General features: G+C 45.3%; 1 protein-coding gene across 1 annotated transcript in view; it reads left to right on the top strand.

Annotated features, from left to right (window-relative positions):
• The window catches only part of LOC144119988 (uncharacterized), a 161,699-nt gene that overhangs the window by 12,929 nt on the left and 127,148 nt on the right, over positions 1–21,622 (top strand). Inside the window, exons 3-6 of the mRNA XM_077652477.1 lie at positions 2,357–2,484; positions 3,789–3,857; positions 9,676–9,864; positions 17,632–17,697. Of these exons, the coding sequence (XP_077508603.1) occupies positions 2,357–2,484; positions 3,789–3,857; positions 9,676–9,864; positions 17,632–17,697 (452 nt within the window). The remainder of the gene's footprint in view (positions 1–2,356; positions 2,485–3,788; positions 3,858–9,675; positions 9,865–17,631; positions 17,698–21,622) is intronic.

The raw sequence follows: 21,622 nt of genomic DNA on the forward strand, positions 1-21,622 counted from the left end.
ACTTCGACAACGCTGGGGAAGGTGCTTGGCTAGCTAGGCCTCTGCTAGCGGACTTGGTCCAATCCCTCCCCCTCTATCCCCTTTGCTTTTATAAGAATTGTAGAGACCAGGCACTTAAATAAGAATGACATCGTTACATAATACGGCCGCTAATGTCGCAGCCGGCCACATATTTTTACGTGACCCAAGGCGAGAACGGCCAGAGCAGAGCACACAGGCCGAGAGCACAAGGCCTGCACAGATCACTCAAGCCCAGAACACGCGCCACCTAGGCACTTCGTTCACCTCGTCAAAACAAGGAATATAGACATGCAGACAAAATACAGGAAAAGCGCAGACAAAAAACAGGATTCTGAACGGTAATAACACTGAGAACGGATCTTCGTCAAAGCACGGAAGAATATATATTTAAGGAAAAATATATAAATCGACCATGCGCGCGAAAAAACATGCGACAGTATGTCGCCAAGGCAGTATCTATCAGCATTTTATCAAGAAACGCTGCTTCACTCTTGCAAACAGACCTGAAGAGTCGTTTCCGCAGGATTTTTTCCACGCGAGTTGATCTACGGCTCTCGCCTAGAACTGTAATCTCATTCAGATGTGGGCGACAAGTTTTGCTGGCCCGGAAATTCTTTCAGGCAAATTAGAGCCCTCACCCGTCGAGAATGACAGGTCATGCTCTCCTGCACGATCATGCACGCGGCGTCCAGTATGGACTGAGTACGTTTTACATTTCTAGGCAAGAGTCGTAATACTATCACTCAGAAATTGACGGAAAGGTACTTCGTAAATAAAGAGGGTGCGACTGCATCAACGACTGATCAGTTGGGCATTAGAATAGCGAGGTAGCTGTAAGTTATACTTCCTTGTTGTGTGCAAAGTTCTGCGTGTTTTCTGGCCTCGCATGCTCCATTTCTGTCATTTCATCAAAGGTGCTACCGAACATTCAATACAATCAATTGTTAGCGTTGTAGCCATTCCGTAGCGTGTCATGTTCGCTCAACCTTATCATATCTGAGATGGTACACTAGCTAGCTGGAAAACATGTTCTACTAGTGCGCTGAACGCATTGAAAGTTTTTTTTTCTATCAATCTATTAAAGCCCGCCGATGATTATCGTTCTTCTGCATGTCAAAAAGAAATTTTTTAGGAATTCACGTTCTATTGCTATTGACAGAACTAGCCGGACTTCCAGTACTGGCTTCCACTCTGCGCAGTCAGTTTTCTGTACTTATCTGTGCGTGTTCGTCAATTGGACATCACACCGTAGTGAGTCAATTGACGTTCCACTACAAAAACTGACAAAAACTGGTTACCGCTGCTGGATTCAGTGGCGGTCATAATGTAGACTCTGCAAATATGGACAGGGGCACAATATTCGCTTAGGTCTGGCAAAGTGGAACTGTAAAGAATCGCAGTGTCAAGCATGGGAGATTCCGAGAAAACCACCCAGTTGTCTACCGGGTTTGGCAGCTAGAAAAAATATGCATGTCAATCGCTTGCCATTTGACTGCACCATGCTAAAACTAAAACTAAACTAGCGCCACTGCGAAGCTAATCAATAAATGCAAAATTGAGACACTTTTTATCATCTTGAAACTAGGTCTGATTTTCTTTATTTGCCACAAAGCGCTTACTGGTAACAATAAAGAACGGGTTCAATATAGTTCCGCCGCGCTCGCATCAAGCATGAATGCACTACAATCAATCCTGTGCCTGTCTGTCTAATCTCCGGCGAAAAATTTGCGCGCATGCTGGCGGAATATACAAGAAAAAGCATTCCCAGAGATAGCCTCGGCGGCACCTTTCGAATTAAATTTGCGGGTGTGCCTCGTCGTCGTTTGCATAACCGTCATTATCCTTTGTAGCAGGTGGTGTGGGCGTTCCCAGCGGAATTCGTTTAGTCTGCCTTGGTCAGGTCTTAAGGCCGTTTAATGCGGCGGTCGCGCTTTTCCGCTGAGCTCTCAATGATGCGTTTCGTCGTCTTCTCGCCCCGTGTGCAGCCGTCTAAATTTACCGTTCCCATTCATTTAAATGATTTTGTGCTCCGGCGTCAAACGCGAGCAGCGCTTCATGGCTTTGGCTTTAGAAGCCTCCTCTGGCTTTTCCATGAAGCATTGCTGACCGGCTACAACACTACTGCCGTCATAGTCGCCGCCGTATTTGCGTATCCTTCAATGAATTAGTCAAGTCTTATTCCCCCTCTTGCTATAGTTTTTCTTTGCAATCTATATTTTTTAAAACTTACTGTCAGTAGCTGCGCCAAAAATAAGGATGCTCTGAAGTGCTTTCTGAGATACGCTCAATACTTGCAGATAAATTTTGGTATAGCTCTGTTGCGCCATGCACGCAGGGAGGACCTTATTGTGGAGAACCCGAACCGTCGCAAGCTGGAGGCATGCCTGGTGACCACAATCATGATTGTGGTCGTCTGTATCATGGGCCTGCTGCTATTTGTGGTCATTGAGCTGCAGCCCGCCAGTGAGTAGATCAAACCGCTGGTTACAGACTTTTGACCTCCGGAGTGAAACGCCTAAACTGCGAGTGAGCGTGCGAGTGTTATCTTTACCGCCGCGAAAGGGCTGTCACTGACATGATGATTGTTTCCCGCGCCTAATAACGGCCGCTTGGGTCACAGTGCTCGTTTAATACTAAACGCCCCTTTTGTGTTTCGCCACGCCGAGTGTGAAGCCACAAATTGGCTAGAAATTTTCACAGAAGTACTAGTGCTAGCGACAAGACAAACAGTATTGCAAGACGCATACACGCTTCATAGACAGTGTCCTGACACTGAAATATACGGTCACTTCGTAAAACTAGAAGCGAGCCGGATTCTGGATCAAGCAGTCAGCACTTTCATTCCTTACGTGTGTGTCAGTTATTTGCTGAAGTCCGCTGCAGGAAGGCAACTCCTGAGCACCCTGAATACTATTGATTGTGTATGAAGAAAAATCTAGATGTGCGCGCCGAGAACATTTTCTATTTGTATAGCCGTTATGTTTTCAGCACTATGGTGAATGTTAGTGTAGATTTTGAAGAGTAGCATTAGAGTGTAAGTTATGCAAGTGGGATATATAATTTCAGCTATACTTTAGGGATCAAAGGTTAACAACTTACAGCTAGTTAATGGAGTACAAAATGCCTGCTGGCGGCGTTTATAACGCTCCTACTCTCGACTACTTGCCGCTGGTGTTGAATTGCAAGCTTCAAGTGGCGTTAGGGATTAATTAGCCCAACTTCCAAAGCAGTTGTTGTGTTGAAGGAAAAAAGCACGCACTGTCAGCAGGCCTAGCGCTCAGATCACTGAGCTTTTTTTTCCATACGGGCTTTTCATACACGTGGAGTCATCCGCGGCAGGTCTAAAGGACCCCCCCCCCCCCCCCCCGCACTCCCCCCGCTGTTTTCCGGAAAGAAGCTTCTAACCTGCATGAATTTATTTATTTTCGTAAAATATTATATGTAAATACCTACAATTATCAAGGCCATCGCTTTCCTGCAGGACCGCAGTTGGGCCCTTGAAAAAGAACGCATGTACGTGATTAGCTGGTTTCTTGACTATTATGTGGAAGGTTGTAACATTAACGCAGTAAGCAGCACAGGGATGTCACAAGACACTTACCATCACAGAATCCTGGCGTGTTTCGGAATTTAACTTCCCCCTCACTGTGACAGGCTGCCACTTTTTGTGTCTTCAGATTACGTCACGTTGCTGATGTTCCTGCAGTCCAGCGACGAACGAATTCTGGCTGTCTGTACTCCCTAAGCCTTGCTTTTAATCCTTGCAGACAACCTTAAACGAGTGGCGAGGCGGCCTAACGTCGAAGACTGCTCCAACGGCACCTGTCCGGAATTCGGTGAGTGTCATGAGAGAGCTTAGGCTCACTGCGCCAGCTTTTGCGCGAGTCTGCGCATGTTGTGCATTGAGCTTTTATGATGCATATCTACAAATGAGCCAAATATCTTCCGCCCTGCTTTGCTTACTAGTGTGGCGCAATATTTCTGTTCTGAGAGGCTTAACGCTGTTCTGTGCGTGGTGTTTGGGGCATAACACGGCATTGCACGTTGGCCGCTATGGTGCCTTTGGATGCCGGAGGACACTCCGAAAATTTGACTGCACACTACGAGCTTATAGTTCGACGTGAAACAGGGGGCTGCCCCCGCAAATCCATTGGTAGACGACTGCGTGCAACGTGCTGTGATCGTGGGTTGGTATCACGCTGGAGGAATGCTGCTGTTATTTTTGTACTTCCTGTAAAGTTATCTACTACTTCCAATGATCTGCCTGTTAATTTTCTCCTATAAGCTTCCGTAAGAAGAATTTTTAAGCCATTATTAGCTGAGTTTAATAACGACCAACCTGTCTGAGGTGTTGAGCACGCGACATGCGGAAATTGTGAGTTCTGTTCTCAGTAGTGATGTGTGGCTGTTTGTTTTGCACTCACTGGGAAATTGTCGCCTCCATAGAACCACCACACTGTCAAATTTCATATTAAATACCTCCGTGAAAATAACTCTTGCCTTTTTTAAAATGTATATCCCAACGAGAGCCGCATGGTTCAAGCTTTCTCTTATCCAAATCATATTTCAGGACCGTTTAGTGCATTCTTTACGTGCGTCGAAAAGATGAAGAAACAAATAAATAGCCAGTTTCATAAAACTTTCAGTACGCGAAAGACAGGTTGAAGTTTAAGCCGAACTGCATTTTAGTTGTTTTCCATGTTAACCAGAGGATGGAATACCTTCTTAATAGCGTGCTGTTTGATTTATTAGAGCGTTCGAGTGGGGTAAGTATATCAAGTGGTCCATCCCGAGTTGGAATAATAATAATAATAATAATAATAATAATAATAATAATAATAATAATAATTGGTTTTTGGGAAAAGGAAATGGCGCAGTATCTGTCTCATACATCGGCGGACACCTGAACCGCGCCGTAAAGGAAGGGATAAGGGAGAGAGTGACAGAAGAAAGGAAGAATGAGGTGCCGTAGTGGAGGGCTCCGGAATAATTTCGACCACCTGGGGATCTTTAACGTGCACTGACATCGCACAGCACACGGGCGCCTTACCGTTTTTCCTCCATAAAAACGCAGCCGCCGCGGTCGGGTTCGAACGCGGGAACTCCGAATCAGTAGTCGAGCGCCCTAACCACTGAGCCACCGCGGCGGGTCCGAGTTGGAATAGATGAATTCAGTATCCTGCTATTTAGGTGTGTCAGGCATTGTTCGATGTATATTAAGCTTACAAACGCTCACATGTACAACATTCTCGGACAAAAGCATTCAATTTTGCAATATTGTAGGGTACTGCTACAGAAATGTTGCAGGTAAAGGTCTGCTCTTCCCATGTAGAGCAAAAGGCTAGTGCGAAAGCACTCATATGCTTCTTTATACCGACAAAGAATCTTTTAATTTTTCATCTTGTGCCGTTGCGCAGCAACATTGGCACCTGGTTAAGCTTAAAAAGAAATCGAATTAATATACATGAATGGGAGTCGCACCCGCGGCGGCGCGAACACATCGGCTCCTTAGGCAGCTGCACGAGAGCACTAGACTATCGCGGCAGCCGAACACGTCTCTTGTTAATCTTCAGCACAGTCTCATGCTGTGCATTGCACATTGTCTTAACTTCCATCTGCGGCGTGAGCAGATCAGGTCAGCTTAAGCTCGATCAGAGCTTAACCTATAACTAATTTGTAGCCAGACTGCTGACGACCAAGCAAAGCAAAACTGTAAGCCAGTCTAGCTAAATACACGCATTCGCATGCCTGCACGGCTCAAATACGTTAAAACCCTACAAATTTTCTACCTCGACCGCATCTTAGCCCGACTTTGCGCTTTGCTTAGTTTGCGTTCGTTTGCGGCCTCACTCCATTCTGCAAATAGATGGCTTTCGCTCTTTGCACATTCGAATTTTCTCGGAAGGCACTTGTTTCGCGAAGTGGCTTTTAAAATTTTAGAGCGAAATCTTTAGTACTACCTGTCTCCCAATGTTAATCTTAATGCGCGCTAGACCTTGAGGACCTGGAGCACAGACGATTCACGTGACTCACCAAGCAGAGGCGAGTCACGTGCTTTGTCACAAGTTGAACTCAGCAGCGATATCATTCAGCACATAAAGTGGTGACGTTGCCATCGTTGATTGTGAGAGCCGTGTTTATTGTCTCCATTTGAAGATGTGGGCTATAAAAAACTCGTTCTTTGGAGCGCACTCTGAGTCGACTTGTTTAGAGAACTCGCCTACGTATGAGTTCGCCAGTGGTGAAACTTTACGAAGGAGGGGGGGGGGGGAGGGGCACTTGATGAGCTAGCTACCCGGAGCAGGATTCCTGGCGTTAACTCTTATTGAGACGCTCACTTGTACTCATAAAACTTGCTCACTCAATTGACGCTTTACAGGCAGCGAGTTCCGGCATTTTACGAATGCTGCCAGCAAATCGCTTTTGCCAGCGGTCATGCCAAAATACGTGACCCAAACAGCCTAACATATTTTCTAATTATTTAGGCAAAAGCTGAACAAAATGCCTTATTTACCGCACACAAGTAAATAGTTTCCAAGACCCACACCAGACAAGATCAGCAGAGTAAAGCGTGGAAGCGTTGAATTGCATAGGTATATACCATTCTTCGTTTCCTGACGTCTATTAAGGAAACATTTCATCTTTAAAGAAGTACAGCTTTCGACGTCATCTTATATTAGAAGACTGTGGGAAGCTGATGCCTTTCAAAAATGCCGGTGCCCTCTCCACCCGATTTATGGCGAAATCCGTGTCCAGCCTCGGCTGAATGCCGGAAATGTGTCAGCTATGGAATAACGTTCAAATGGTTTTGACGCACGAGATCTGAAGAAACCCAAAAGTTGATTTTGTTTCTCCTTTGGCGTTCGCTTTCCCGCGCCCTTAAAATGCCCTTGCACCAAACACGTCGAGTCAGCTCGCTTCGTTTTCATACTTAAAACTTTTAATATCATTTGCTATTACTGGTTTCACCGTTGAACACTTACATTATCAGGTTGCGGTGTCTACTTTCTTAGTGTCCGCTTTCCCATATGCGCACACTTTTCTTTCCAAAACTTGGGTGCTCATTACGGTTCTGGCACAATTCCGGAATGACACTAAATATAGCGTCGCGCTGCTTGCACAGTGGCGTAGGTTCGAGACCTGACTATTCTATCCCAGTCAGCTGGGAAGGAGGAGCAGAACTGTTGATTTGATGTTAAGGATGCACGGAAATCTTTGGCCGAACAATGCCATTTCCAACGCGTTTCATAAATTTGATGTTAGAGCGTTTCACCCCAAAAAAGGGGAGCTTTAGCCCAAGCAAAATCGTACTTCATACAGACGCGACACCTTGGTTAACCCCCCCCCCCCCTTCCTAATTACACCCGACGCCTGTAACACTGAAAATCGAATCACTACGGACGAGTACGAGGCAGATGCTTAAACTGCTACGTGGAAGAAGACGAAATAGAATGAGGCGAAGAGAAGATAGCTTTCATGAAATCCATGAGCATAGAATACATTGTAGAACCCGGCACGTATTCATTTGCTAGTAAGCATATTATGTAAGCGCAGCCAAATATTTTTCAGGTGTTTCTAATTTTTCGATAGACTTTTTTATCAGAACCGCAAAAGAAATGGCAGCCTGCTCTATGCAGGAAAATAGTACGGTGAGAAGAACATTCATCAAATGCTATCGCTTTTCATTAAGCTGTCACAAAAAGGAAGTCAGCATTGTCATCTTCATAAAACACATGAATTATACAAGCATCAATGAGCAATTTATTGAAGTGGGATGTTTGATCAATGTAGAATGTGTACATGCAAAGCTCAGGTGCATAAAGTGTTTTTTACGTTCCAGATCTGGAACCACACTGACGAATCAGACATTTTTAAACCTGAGGTTTTGTTTTTTGTGCATGGCCTTCAATCTGACAGTATAAAGTGGGACCCTGAAACCGACAGTAAAAACTTCAGTGCACCCGCCGCGGTGGCTCAGTGGTTAGGGCGCTCGACTACTGATCCGGAGTTCCTGGTTTCGAACCCGGCCGCGGCGGCTGCGTTTTTATGGAGGAAAAACGCTAAGGCGCCCGTGTGCTGTGCGATGTCAGTGCACGTTAAAGAGAGCGATTGTCCGGGCCCGTGGAGTATCTGTTACGGGTCCAAGTTGGACTTATTTTTAGAAATGTGGCGGAGAGTTTGAAGGATGCTTCACTCCCGCCACCGGTTGGCCCGGTATCGCACTACCTCCGGGATCGGCCTTGTCTTTAGCGCGTCTTTACTATCCTGTCTTTCTACCCCCATCTTTCAACTCTCCTTCTATCTGCACGTGGTAGTGATTGTGGCTCGGCTTGAGCCAGTGAGGAGGCCTGTACACTTTCCATTCTTTTCTTCCTGACAGCAACATACATTTTTTAAAGAACCCCAGGTGGTCGAAATTATGCCGGAGTGCTCCACTACGGCAGCTCTTCTTTTCTTCTTTCACTCCCTCCTTTATCCCTTCTCTTACGGCGCGGTTCAGGTGTCCAACGACACATGAGACAGACTGTGCCATTTCCTTTCCCCAAAAACCAATTATTACTATTAAACATGAGTGCTTTATTTTTGTCAGCTATTCGCATTTTATTCGGACTTCAAGAATAGACATCCTTTTCTACTATGAGCCCCACACTCCACACCATCATTTCTTTCATAGTTCTTAAGAGAAAAATATGTATCTAAAAATTTCAACTCTTGGTATAACGTAGAATACACCGGTACGCTCTGCAAGCAGTACGGTAGGCTATCTTACAACGATGAGCTTGGAGAAAGACAAACTAGTACGGAAATAAATATACTTGAAAATACAGATCCCCCGCAATTAAAAACAAACAATCCGCTTGCAAAAAAAATACAAGTTGTTGGTTATTTCTCCCCCAAAAGTTCAAAACGACAGTTTGGTATTATACACTGCGAGGTATATTAGAAAACGAAAAATACCCTATGGAGTAATCATTAATCGAACGCTAAAACCCTGTTCCCTTTTAAATTAGAGGGAGCTGAATACGTATGATGTTAGGTAAGCAGCCGCCGGTGGAACGCGAAAAGTGGGAAGTCTAGCCCACCGAAAGCATCCTGCACAGAGTGCCGAATTCCGAATGTATCCTGTACAGTAGAGTAATTTTGGCGTAACCAGGATAATTATGAGTCTTTATACTCTCTCTACATTGAAGAACGAAGCGATTTGTGATACTTGGGACATTGCCCCACTGTGCACGAGTCATGGTGCATGGGGCCAAACGCGTGAGTTTAATTGGCGCTGGAGGTGAAATTTTAGAAGGCTGGACAATATAAAGCTTCCGCGGTTTTTTTAACGAGCGTGCAATGATAATAACTGCCAGAAGTAGTATGCGAAGCTTGAAGCAAATGGGCTTTCTGCCTCCACCGATGCCGATATCGGAGGCCAGAGCTAAGCGCACAGGATAGTTAAAAATGATTGATGCTGCTTACATAAGCTACAGTGACGCTGATAAACCAGTCATTTTATGACATGCGTGTACCCGTGGCGGGGCCAGCAGTCAGATGTAAAATGATAATCGAAGCATTGAAGGCTGTCCAAGCGTCGCGGAAGTTAATTAAACCTCATTAGTGCGAGCGTAGGGAGAGCGCTCACTATTTCCGGCGTTCTCTGCGCAGGTCACCGTGTGCTCGGCTGGCTAAACTTTCGCGGAAAGCCTTGCAACAATTTCCACGATTATGTCTGCAACAGCCGCTTAACTGACTCTCCCGAGGACACCTTCAGGCAGACCGCCGAGAGGGCTGGCACGCACACCGCCAACGCTGAATTCTACAGGCTCTTCATGCGCAACTACCAGTATGAAATAAGTAAGTCTGCAGCGAGGTCTTTGCTTCAACTTACCCGCTCACACAGGATACTCGCGCATCTCACTGTGACCGACATAGCTGACAGATTATGTTGATACGTTGGGAAAATATAGCTTTAGCGAATGCCCGAAAGGAACGTCCTAGAACGCCAAAATTAAAATGCTGGTTAAAACGCTAAAAAACACGTTTCAGCACTTACACTACAAGCCTCTTAAATGCGAGAAAATACTTCGCAATATTCAGTTCGATGAATCCTGTTGTGAATGAAGTCTCCTGAGTGAAATTGCACATGCCCAAGTGCGTCGCATGTTTAGCATTTTTAGAGGTAGCAAACCAGCAGCCAGAATATAAGGGCTCTTGCTCAAGGTGCGAGACTTGCCGCCACTCTTGTTATCGTACGTAGGTGACTGCGATCTTCAACGCGATGACCGCCACAAAGTCTGACGCGTTCCTTTGGTGCAGGACGCTCTGGATATTTTGCTCCTGATATGCTGCTTCAAAGCCTAGATTCCGACTGAGTGCAGAGAAATTCGTATAGTTATGGAGGATATGCACTGCCACTCCATGTTCGAGTGCAGTTTTTTGCGCACTCGGAAGTCGCCTGTCCACTTCGCTTGCTTCCAACAACTATAAACACGTTGCAGGTTGTTCTCAAAGCGGGCACCTACCTAAAGTTACGGCGGCAAAAAGAAGCAGAAGAGGGCGCAACTTCCTCGTCTTCACCTTCCAGGTGCTGGTTAATCGGCGCAAAAAGTAAAATGCCGAAACAGCGTAAATGCTTGCCTTGTATCTTAGGGGTATCATTATTAGCTGTGCGACTAATGAAAGGTAAACAATTTAGAAATGAAAATTAGGGTAGAAAAAATCCTTTCAGTTAATTTTGTTAACGCTAACAATTCTTTCAATTCACGAATGGGCTGCTTTGAGTTCTGAAAGACAGGGGAATGAAAAGAGGTAAACACTACAGCTGACAATGCTGCACAGGAATTTTTCACATGACAATTGAAAGCAAAGCACCTGCATAACGGAAGTATGTACGGATCACGTGTAAACAGCACGTGATCTGTACATCAGTACAAAACGAGCAGCAATGAGATTATTCGATTAGGATTTCGACAGCAGGTAGAAGTGCCTGGCCACCAAGGGTTACTTATTTTGATCTGTAATTAAAGGATTGGAGCAACTTGTGAGTGCGCTTCGCACTGATTCTGCAAGTCAGGGTGGAGTGAAGTGTGTTCGCTTTGTGGAGCATTTTATGTGGCGCATCGTGCGTTGTACGTGTGGGTTTCAGGTAACACAGGTAAACCGTGCATAACCATTTTGTTTAATTCAGAAGGCGAGTCATACGAGAAGAATTGTTTTTTACACTAGCCATCATTCCGACCGATTTTTATAGCAACAATTTTTAACGCGTAAGCGTAAAGGAGCTCGTGTCGCAGAAGAGCCGGCGCCGCCTTCATTGTCCATGAGTAAAAAATCCACAAAAATCCCCAGGGAAGGAACCTAGGAGGCAGATGGGCCACCTAGGTCACACTGCCTTGTGGCGTCATCACAACCTCTCCACTGGATTACGAGCAAACTGTGCACCACAGCAGGTGACAGTTAAGTTGATTGGTGCGAGAGGGTAGTCAGGAAGAGCTACCTGGATCGCAAGTCTTATCGGTGGCAGCACCACTCATCATGGGGCAGTGGCGCATCGCTTAACCACTGCACCACTGCATCAGGGGTGGTAAGATGGATATGCGAATGTTTCGTACAGAATGACCAATTTTGCATACATGGGCATTGAAGCTATCGTCGAGTCATACCGCTAAGGCGGAACTTGAGTGTCCCCTAGAATTTCTCGACTATTTTAACCCGCCTAACACAAGCGCCACCAAATGCCATCTTTATCAGAGTAGATACTGTAAAAAGTGAGAATAAAGTCTTCCTTGCCCTTAAATTTATTCAGGTAAGCTCAATGTGATAAAATGATTCAATGGTGGTACAATGAGCACGAGCTTTCCCCTGGCCTGGTCCTTGCGATCTTTGGGATGACATGCTTAAATATCGCAGATACTGCTAAATGTAGCAAATATCAGAGGATGAACTCGGACAGTTCATAGGAAGACATAAAAAACCAGTGATTAAATCACGGGTAATCTACGGGGCATTGAATTCCTCGATCAACCTTTCCGAGCCTGAACAAAACATTATGTCCGAGTAGTCATCGATAGGGGCGCGGCGATCCTTGGTAACGGATGGAGATCTCACTCCCGCTAGCCTTGGAGTGCTCTGTCATCGCTGCCGTCCAGAAGAATGGTAATGGGGTAGTCCTTGAAGGATTCATTTCGGACCTTCCGGTAGTGCTGCCCGTGCTGTGGACTCGAAGTTCAAGAGATCTTGCCGCGATGGCTTCAGGGGGATTCCTTTGTTGGTTTCCTTTGGAGAGTGCTTGAACTTGACCTATGGCGCATCTTCTGAACAATCTCATTGGAGCGTTTACACTCCTGCGCGATAAGCGTCGCGGAGATACCGAAAAATTGGCGCTTGATTCATCTATGCAATGTTTTTGAACTTCTGCCGGACACTGACCTTATCGCACCGGCACTTGCCTGGTTTCTTTAGAAAAATTCAAAACCTAAAAAAAAGGGGGTGGGAATTTATTCGAGCATAGGCGGACTCTCGGTACTTTGCGGTAGTTCGGAACGGCGAGCGCTCGCGGAATTCTGTCGTGCTGTCCAAGCGCTCTCCACTGTTCTTTTAGTGCGATTGAGCTTACCAATAAGTCGTTGCGTGTTTGCCTGTTTGTGTGATTGTTTCTTTGTTTTCATGAAGCTTGCTTTCTGGCAGGCTGCTATCCTGCCCTCCGGTTTGTGGGCAACCTGCCAGGTTTAAATATATATTTGCATGTCAGACCAGCTCTAATATAGGACGTACTGCGTCCACCACTTATTGACGAGGGTGGCACTGGTGAGAACACTCTAAGTTAGGTCAAAGGTGAACTTGAATACCCCAAAAGCAAAAGATCCCACAGCGTCGTCGTAGCTCAGTTGGTGGAGCACTGGGCGCGGAGTTCGGAGGTCGTGGGTTCGGTTCCCATCGGTAGCAGGTGGCAGATGAATTGACTGGTTGCGAGAGGTTGCTCTCGAAGTGCAAACTGGGTCTTAAAAGCTCCACCGAAGGCAGCATCTGCCACCTGCCATTGCAGGGGCTGTTGCGCATCTCTTAGCCGCTGTACCATTACGCCAGGAGGGGTATCAGGACTCCAAGGGATATATGGATGTAAAGTAGAGAATAAGCGATTCGGCATATATGGACAATGGCCCTTTATAGTGATTCCAGCAACTTCCATAGGTGAAGAATGGATCAGAGCAACGGAACGGAACTGAAAGCTGAAGCTTCAGCGCATCTAATTCGCATTCTGCTTAATTACGTAAATCTACCGTCCGTTTTAATTCCACCATCTATGTCTTTCCAGTTAGTATATAGAATTGAAATCATCCAGGTTTGTGCATGAAGTACAATTTACAGAATGAAATTCTAAAAAGTGAGTAGCGGCAGTTTTATTTTGGTCATTAGTGCGCCAAAGGTGCTACTTGTTGTCGGGGTTAACATAACTCTTTGTATTCTAATTTTGCAAGCAGTTGCCATGCTGCGTCCTTTTTTTTTTCTAGCGAGTTTAATGGTGGTTTTCCACCTGGGGCATCATTGCGCAGCCGTTCAGTTTTTCTTTGCAGTTTTAAATTCCTTGTGATCGCTGCTATTGCATTAAGGTTTTTCTTCAGGTTCATGCGATAAATGCAGCTTGATTTGATGAATTTGACATCAGTGTCCGACTCCTGAGTATGCGAAATAATCAGCTCTTGAGCCTTGTCAAGTTTTTTTTTATTTTCTTCAAATTACCTTACACGGCCCAGAAGGGTATTGAGTAAGAGGGTCAAAATAACAGATTAAGTGCGATAGGAACATTTTGTTTACTTCAATGCGCAGTACAAGGCAAAAAAGTAAACACAATTATAATTACACAGGACAAATTGTAACGACAAGACATTCATCGGCGCGAGCAATAAAAAAGTACATAAAAAGTAGCAAGAATGCATTGCATCTGCCCAATACACATCTAAAGAAAAAGCAGTAGACATAATAAAAATGCCACTTGCTGAAATTGCACAAGAAACCTAAACATAATACATTAGCAACGAAGAGAAAAATAACTTATGGGACACAAAAACCTATAACAAGACACCATGTCGTTAAAGAAAGTGTTTGTGCAGCTGGTCTTGGATTGGATGGTGGTAGCAGATAGTTGCGATACCCTCGGGAAGGTCATTCCAAAGAACAATGGCACGCGGAAGTGCAGATGAATTGAAGGCTTTGGTTCTTCCGTATATGCGTTTATAGCTATACTGATTATGTAGGCGGCATAAAATGCGTGAAGGCTCTTCAAAGGGCAGGGAAGATGGCCTGGTGCTGTGTCGATATTTACGAAGTAAGCAAAAAAGAGCGAAGGAGCGACGAATATCTAATGGTTCGAAGGAGATATCAAGTTTTATTTTAGATCACGTTATAAAATCTACGTGTTTGGCACGTAGTTTGCACATCACACGGAGCAGCCAGTTGGCCAAACATAATGCTTTAACCTTTTCATTACATCTTCATCATTCATTCGTTTATGGATACTGTCAGCCGATTCAGGCTATTAAAGGAGCGGAAACATTTGAATAAGTTCACAGTGAAAAGACAGCACAGTTCAAAACTATACAAATCCGACACAAAACACAAGCAAATGCACTGGACATAAAAGAACAAAAATCAAACAATAAAGCACAAAACACATATACAGGCACAACTATCATATAGGTGCGCGGAAGTTATGATTTTAAGGTTCGAAGAAGGACATCAATGGAATCTTCTTTTTTTTTTTTCAAACGGAGTCTGGCACAGGTTCTACTCTTTAACAGCTCAAGGAAAAAAAAGTTGTATTTAAAAATAATTATGAGAAAGCGGCACAGGAATATGTATACTATGGCGATGACTTGATGGCTCATTGGGGTGTTTTGCACCAGGCTGCAGCCCACTGCAGTTCGAAGGCCTCTCCTCTATCTTTCCATTTAACCTCTCCTGTGCAAGCGGCGGCCACACTATCCCTGCAAACTTCAGAATCTCATCCGCACACCTAAATTTCTGCCGTCCCCTGCTACGCTTGCCTTCTCTTGGAATCCGGTCCATTACTCCGAAGGACCATCGGTTATCTTACCTGCGCATTACATGCATCCTGTACAAACCAATTTCTTCCTCTAGATTTTGACTGGGATGCGATTAACCTGTGTTTGAAGCCTGATTCACTCTGCCCTCACCCTGTCTCTTAACGTAACAAGCAACATTTTTCTTTCCATAGCTCACTGCGCTCCCATTTACTTAAGCTGAACTCTTTTCGTTAGCTTCCAAGTTTCTGCCTCAAGAAGAGCACTGGTAAAATACAGCTGTTACATACTTTTCGATTGAGAGATCCTGCTTATCTTCTGTTTCTCTTGGACAAAGATTGAAACACACCCACGTAAAAGTTTCTAATGGTAAACCCCAATACTATATTAGGATATGACACGTGTGCAATGTGCAAGTCACTATTGGCTAACTCCGTGCGGCCGGTTGAATGAAGTGTGCTCGTAAATTGGAAATTCTTAATGACACTTTTGGGATTAGTGTGTGCAGTGCACTTTCGAATATGCCAGACGTGCCAGGGAACCTCCCCCCTGAATTTTTGAAAGTATAAGGTATTAAGATGGCTTCTGCGGCAAATACCACTGTCGGCGGATATGAAATAAACAGATTTAGCGCACATCACTAGAAAGCTGGTTAACTAGGTTCTGATAGTTAATCTTTTAATCCAGTACTGTTAGGCGCCTGGGTGCAATTGAAGGTTTGTAGAATGCTATAAATAACAGCGGTGTCCCCTGTTGAAATTTCAAAAATGCGATTACCTTCGCCGCAGAAGAAGCCCGCTTCTTCAGCGAGCGCACAGCACACCCCCTCCCCCCCCCCCCCCCCCCCCGCCCTTTGACTCACGTGATTCCTTGGTGCAAGTTTCCCGTGACATTGTTTGTTCCTCCCGCGCTACGGTGCTTGCCTCTGCACGGTGCACCAACCCACACGGGAGAGATAGCGAGGGAGCAAAAAGGAGAGGTCATGTTACACGCACATCACGTAGTGACGCTCGTGTGACATGCTTGAAACAAAGCTCAAGCTTTTTCAGTCCGTTTTTCACGACCAAGTCATATGCTCGAAGCTTCCGTGAATTTGATAATTTCCCTGTACTTGGCCTTAGGCAAGTGCTTGGAGAATACCTTGCTCCTTGTGCAAATTTCGTCCGGTGTTGATCTTTATTGCATGCCCTCGTGATAGCACGCGTCGCTAAAGCCTCCCCTAATATAATGAACAAACCGAGAATGTTAAATATTAGGAGTGATGTTTTTCTCGTTTTCAGTAAACGTACGAAATAATTGGCCTAGACCCGCTTGACCGCTTGTTCCAAACCGCGCTAAGAAAGTACATAGAACAGAAGGAGCAAACATTCTTCCGAATGAAGATAGAAAAATGTATTATAACAAATAAAAGTGCCAGGAAGGGCTCCAACACCGAAATATCGTAACGCGCAGAGTGTCATGCCTCTTGGCGTGTCTTCGCATGTGTTCGAAGCTAGCGCAGCAGAAAAAATTTGTGTGCATGCATGCGACGCTCTGTGTGGATCAATCCAGCATTCACTGGAACCGAAGATAGCACTAGGGAATGTTCTTTGTTTTTATTTTCTGGCTTTGATCAATACAAAATTAGCAGTGTATACCTTTTAACCGGAAGATACCTGATTATAAATTATATGAAACAATCACATGCCTCCAGTGGGATCTGAACCCATGACCTCGGCATGGAGCGTGCGTGCTCTACCAACTGAGCTACGAAAGCGGCTATCACCACTATAAAATCCGGGCCTACATGCACCGAAAGTTGGGCCGCGCGATGTAAAATGGCTATTCGTGCAGAAACAACATCGCCAGCTAAGCATCTTATCCCTAAAGAGCAAACGGTGAAAATGGACTTCTAAGACGAGCTCACTTTTGAAAGTCGCTTTGTGGCGAGATTTTACATCGTCCTGAAAAAAAAATATTTTTCATGTAACTTAACCTTAAGAGTGCTCACCAGCGCCACCCTCCGTCGCAGCGGGAGAAGTAGAAACGTCCTGTTATAACTCAAGTGCCGCGTAGTACGTCATCGAACGGTGGTAGAGGCAGCCTGTGTGAGAGGCCTCTTAAGCTTCCTATGGCATGAAGACTCCCATAACCGAGACAAGCCTGGCTAAGATAACTAGTAGATAAGGATAAGGTATCGAGGAGCTCTTGAAACACACATACCAAGAAAGCCGGCAGTCACTGATTCCGAGAGAAGCACATTTTTTTTTTCCTCTTCTAAAATACACTAAAGACAGGGTTTACGCAGTGAGTGAACAGGATGGCATGCTAACGTGGCCGATGACTGAAGACCGGAAATAAAATTGCTTGAGTAATCACCAGTATAAAAGCCGGACCTACATGCACTGAAAGTTGGGCCATGCGATGAAAAATGGTTATTCGTGCAGAAACAACATCGCCGGCTAAACAATCTTTTCCTAAAGAGGAAGCGGTGAAAATGGACTTCAAAGACGAGCTCACTTGTTAAAGTCGCTTTGTGGCGAGATTTTACCTCGTGCGAAAAAAAAAAATTCGTTGTATTTATTATTTTTTTTTAATACAGCCAAGGCCACCGTCAATGTAAACGCTGTCAAGTACATCGCCAAGCTGTATGACGTTTGCATGAATGGTAAGTGTATTTTCTTTTTTGCTGCATGATGTGTGGTTTGGTGCGACATACTTTCGTGAGCTCATAGCTTACCTGCATTTACTACTATAGAGTTACAGTGCACGTTCGGCAGCAGCTTCTGGGGTGTCCGAACTAAATTGCCATTCGCCGATGTTCTACAGGATCGTGACGACAAATGGAATTGAAATTGGATAAAACCACAAATAAATTGTGATTATACTGCCGCAGCATGACTGAGACGCCTTTGTAATATGTAAGAATGTAACGTACACTACTTGCGATGAGAATAAAAATTCAACGCAGGGCCTTTGGGTCGTGAGTCTAGCACGCTAAGCCAAGGCTATCGAGGCACGTTCGATGGACATGGCTAAAAGAAGGTCTTGTGTGTATTGTGTTGAATAAAAAATTGCCCGAAAAATAAAATTAAAAATATTAGAGCAAAATAAAAATTATGAAATTCACGGGAATTCATGATAAATAAATAAAACAAAGAGAAGTTACCATGTAAGATAAGTGAAATGCAAAGAGGGCCCCAGGGCACTGAAGGGACCTATTAGCGCTGTCGCGTCATACCCTTAAGCCAGAGTTTAAGCGTCCCCCAAATTTTGTCGCGCCACCTACGTGGCAGCAGAGACCGAGTGGTTAAGGCTAGAAATTATTTGATATCTGCTCGCCTAGGTTCGCACCCTAGCGGTTGTGCGAGCGGTTGTACCTTTTTGTTTTACCTCTTATTTTCTTCTTCTGAGACGCAAGGCTGGAAAGCAAGTGCCAAGAAGTGTAATCAGTGCTTGTGCATTTCTCAGAAAACGCCATATTACCCTGGTGCCCGGACGAGGACTAAGTTTTCTGCAACTCCGAAGCTTCTGCAAAAGCTTTACAGCTTTTCTTTGCAGCCGCGTGCCTTCAATTGGGTGTATGTCTATGTGTATTTACTTCCTTATTACATATCCGCTCCGCATTGTGGGCTTTCCCATATAATTGGGCCATTGCCGAAAAAACTAATCAAATTTTTTGGGTTACACTTGGGGTATGCACTGTATGCTCGACACAGTGGATGGCTGGCGCTTCCGACTTCTTTATTGGAAGTATTTCGTGCACGCAACACAAAAGAGAATCTGATGAAGGCAGGTAGAGTCACACCTAATTTATACGCTATGTGAAAATCGCAAGTGGGGTTGATGCTCCGGAAGAAACCATAATAACGGTCTGGGTCACACCAAAGTATTCGTTGTGACCGCCTTCGCCGCAGTCCCGCAGGTCGCGCCGCCATCAGTCCGTGAGTTGCTAATGGGGGCCACCTGCAATGCGTGATCGGTGCTTGCCTTGCCCCAGTGAGCAGGCAACAATTACAGCGCAATGATGTAATGCATCTAGCTTAGTACTATTTAAAAAGCGGGACACCACGTGAACGCATTGCCACAAGGTTAGAGATAACACCAGCAAGGATGAAACCTACTTTGAAGTTACCTCGCGGTGCACTGGTTGAGAACTGTCTGTTGAATACAGTCTGACACCTGCATGCATTCCTTTGTCATGGCTCAAAAGTATATAGTCTGCTCAAATATTAGCCCGAGTGTGACTGCAGATCGTATGTACTGCTAGCCGCTTTGAAATCAGCGGGTCGACATTATCCAAATAAACACACAGAAGCGCGGTCTGGGTGTTTTCCTTATCACCTTTACAGCTTTACTGTTACGAACTAGCACGTTACAGTACCTTTAAGTTGTTGAGATTGAAAGGTAGCAGCTGGAAACATTTATGTTAATTCTTGCTTACCTGCACGTTCGAAATGTGTATTATGTTATGTTTGGGAGAGGCTGAGAATTCAAATTTTGGTGGTTTCGTTACTTACACTGCGGTTATTACTTTTTTTTAATCATAATTATTGGGGGAGCTCTTCATGGGACAGCCACATTCCGAACACTCCCTCTTCTCTCCTTCAAAGGGAAATTGGATATCATTCTCTGCACTTTGCAACCATCCAACCGCGGCAGGTGGCTCTTCAGAGTACGAAACCTGACCTACGCCGGCATCGGTGGGGGCTCAGATTAAGGCTTCTAATGCTAATGCACTAATAGTTGTAATGCGTTTTCCTTGTTAACTCTCTCCATCGAGCCCCGGCAGCATTCCTTTGACGAGACCTGCCACCGTTCTAAGTCCTGGTGTGTTGAGGCGTAGTTTCCTCAAGTGGCGCGAATGCCAAGGTTGCGGTCTACCAGCAGGCCATGCAAGCAGATGATCTCGAGAGTTGCAAGATTTTGGAATACATAGCAGAACACGACTCATTACCAAGAACTTCACTCAATCGCACACACGTACGGCGTGTACATTATTCACAACGCAAAAGAACGAGCTTGCAAGCCTACAAGCCGCGTCAATATGCACTTTTTCATCTCGTACAACCATATGTACGCGCCCTTCTGTAGCTATTCATTGCTCGGTGCGCTGGCAGAAACACTGCACATCGAATCTTCCAAAATCAGTCGTCCGCAATGTGGGATCAGTAGGCGGGTCCTCTGGCGAGAGTGGCTGTACGTGACAATGATATGCAATTTTCTGAATGAAGCCACTGGAGCCACCGGCTGAGCTTCATTTATTATCATGTATTCGAGATAGCGCACAGCTAGTGTCGCTGAGCCAAGCGCCACTAGCCAAGAGCCAAGCCTATTAGGTTCGATTATGCATGCAATAGGTCATTCTTCTTTTCTTACGTCTCGAAAGTTGTCAACACGTTATTTTCGAATATTAAAAGCTCTGAGTGATGGGGTGATAGCGAAGTCTTCGTCATAAATAAGCCAGACCTGGCCCACGTACACCCAGGGATCTTGTTTCACTAAGCGCAACGTTTCAAACAGCTCACTTCCCGCTTGAGCAGACAGGTTATAGCCACCTGCTGCAGCATGTCTCGTTACGGGCCCGTCGAGGCACACGCCATCCTGACGACATCGTTGGCCCTAAAGCCAGCGGACCCGCTTTTTCCCTTTAATCGAGGACGGCGAACATTGTTCCACAGGATCTTCCGTCCCATGAAGCGGTCACTTGGATCGAGGGCCAGAAATTTTTAGGAGGGATTGCTCAAGCTCTTTCTTTCGACCGATAACTATTTTCCTTGAGAATGGTGCTGGCTTGCCCATGTGGTAGCAGGTTGACCTGACCTACAATGTTTGCATGAAGCCTGCGGCCCCGCTGAACGTTTGCGCAAGATCCCCACACCCGACATACATTTTTTGGCTTATGGCGTTAACATCCCAAAGCAACCCAGGCTATGGGAACACTGTAGTAAAAGGCTCCAGAAAATTTCGACCCCCTGGGATATCCTTTAACGTGCATTGAAATCTCGCAGTACGTGGGCCTCTAGCTTTTCGTCTCCATCGAAATGCGACAGCCACGGCCGAGATCGAACCCGCGTCTTTCGGCCAGACAGGACATTTTTGCAATATTCTTGAATACTTAAGGCACATGATATTGTCTCTGGTCGGTCTGGGCTAAATTTCTTTCCATTCTCCGTTGCGGCTGCGAAATTTACACGCCCGAGAAATTTCTGGACAGCACCAACCAATGAAGTCGCCGGTGAGACTCCGCGAAGTGCACAGTTTTCCCTCACTATGGAGCATATCCAAAGTTGCAACGTTGTTGCCAGCAAAAGTATGCAGCTTCCTTTTTGTGGAGAGAGAGTGCGGGGAACACGTGCCACAACGGACTGTACAGAAGGCCACCCCACTTGAGACATTCACCGAAGAGGAGTGAGGGTGTTAACATTTGCGAATTTTCATATTTGAATGCCAAGTAAGATGATTATTTTTGACACGCGGGCAAGTGCGAACCTTACTGAAATTGTACCATAAGACATACTCGCTACAAAAGACTTCGCAGACATCTATCAGCAGGTAACGCCATGCTTCCTTTATTTGACCCTAAAGGCGTT

This window comes from Amblyomma americanum, chromosome 2, assembly GCF_052857255.1.
Source record: "Amblyomma americanum isolate KBUSLIRL-KWMA chromosome 2, ASM5285725v1, whole genome shotgun sequence".
NCBI classification, from domain to species: Eukaryota; Metazoa; Arthropoda; class Arachnida; order Ixodida; family Ixodidae; genus Amblyomma; species Amblyomma americanum.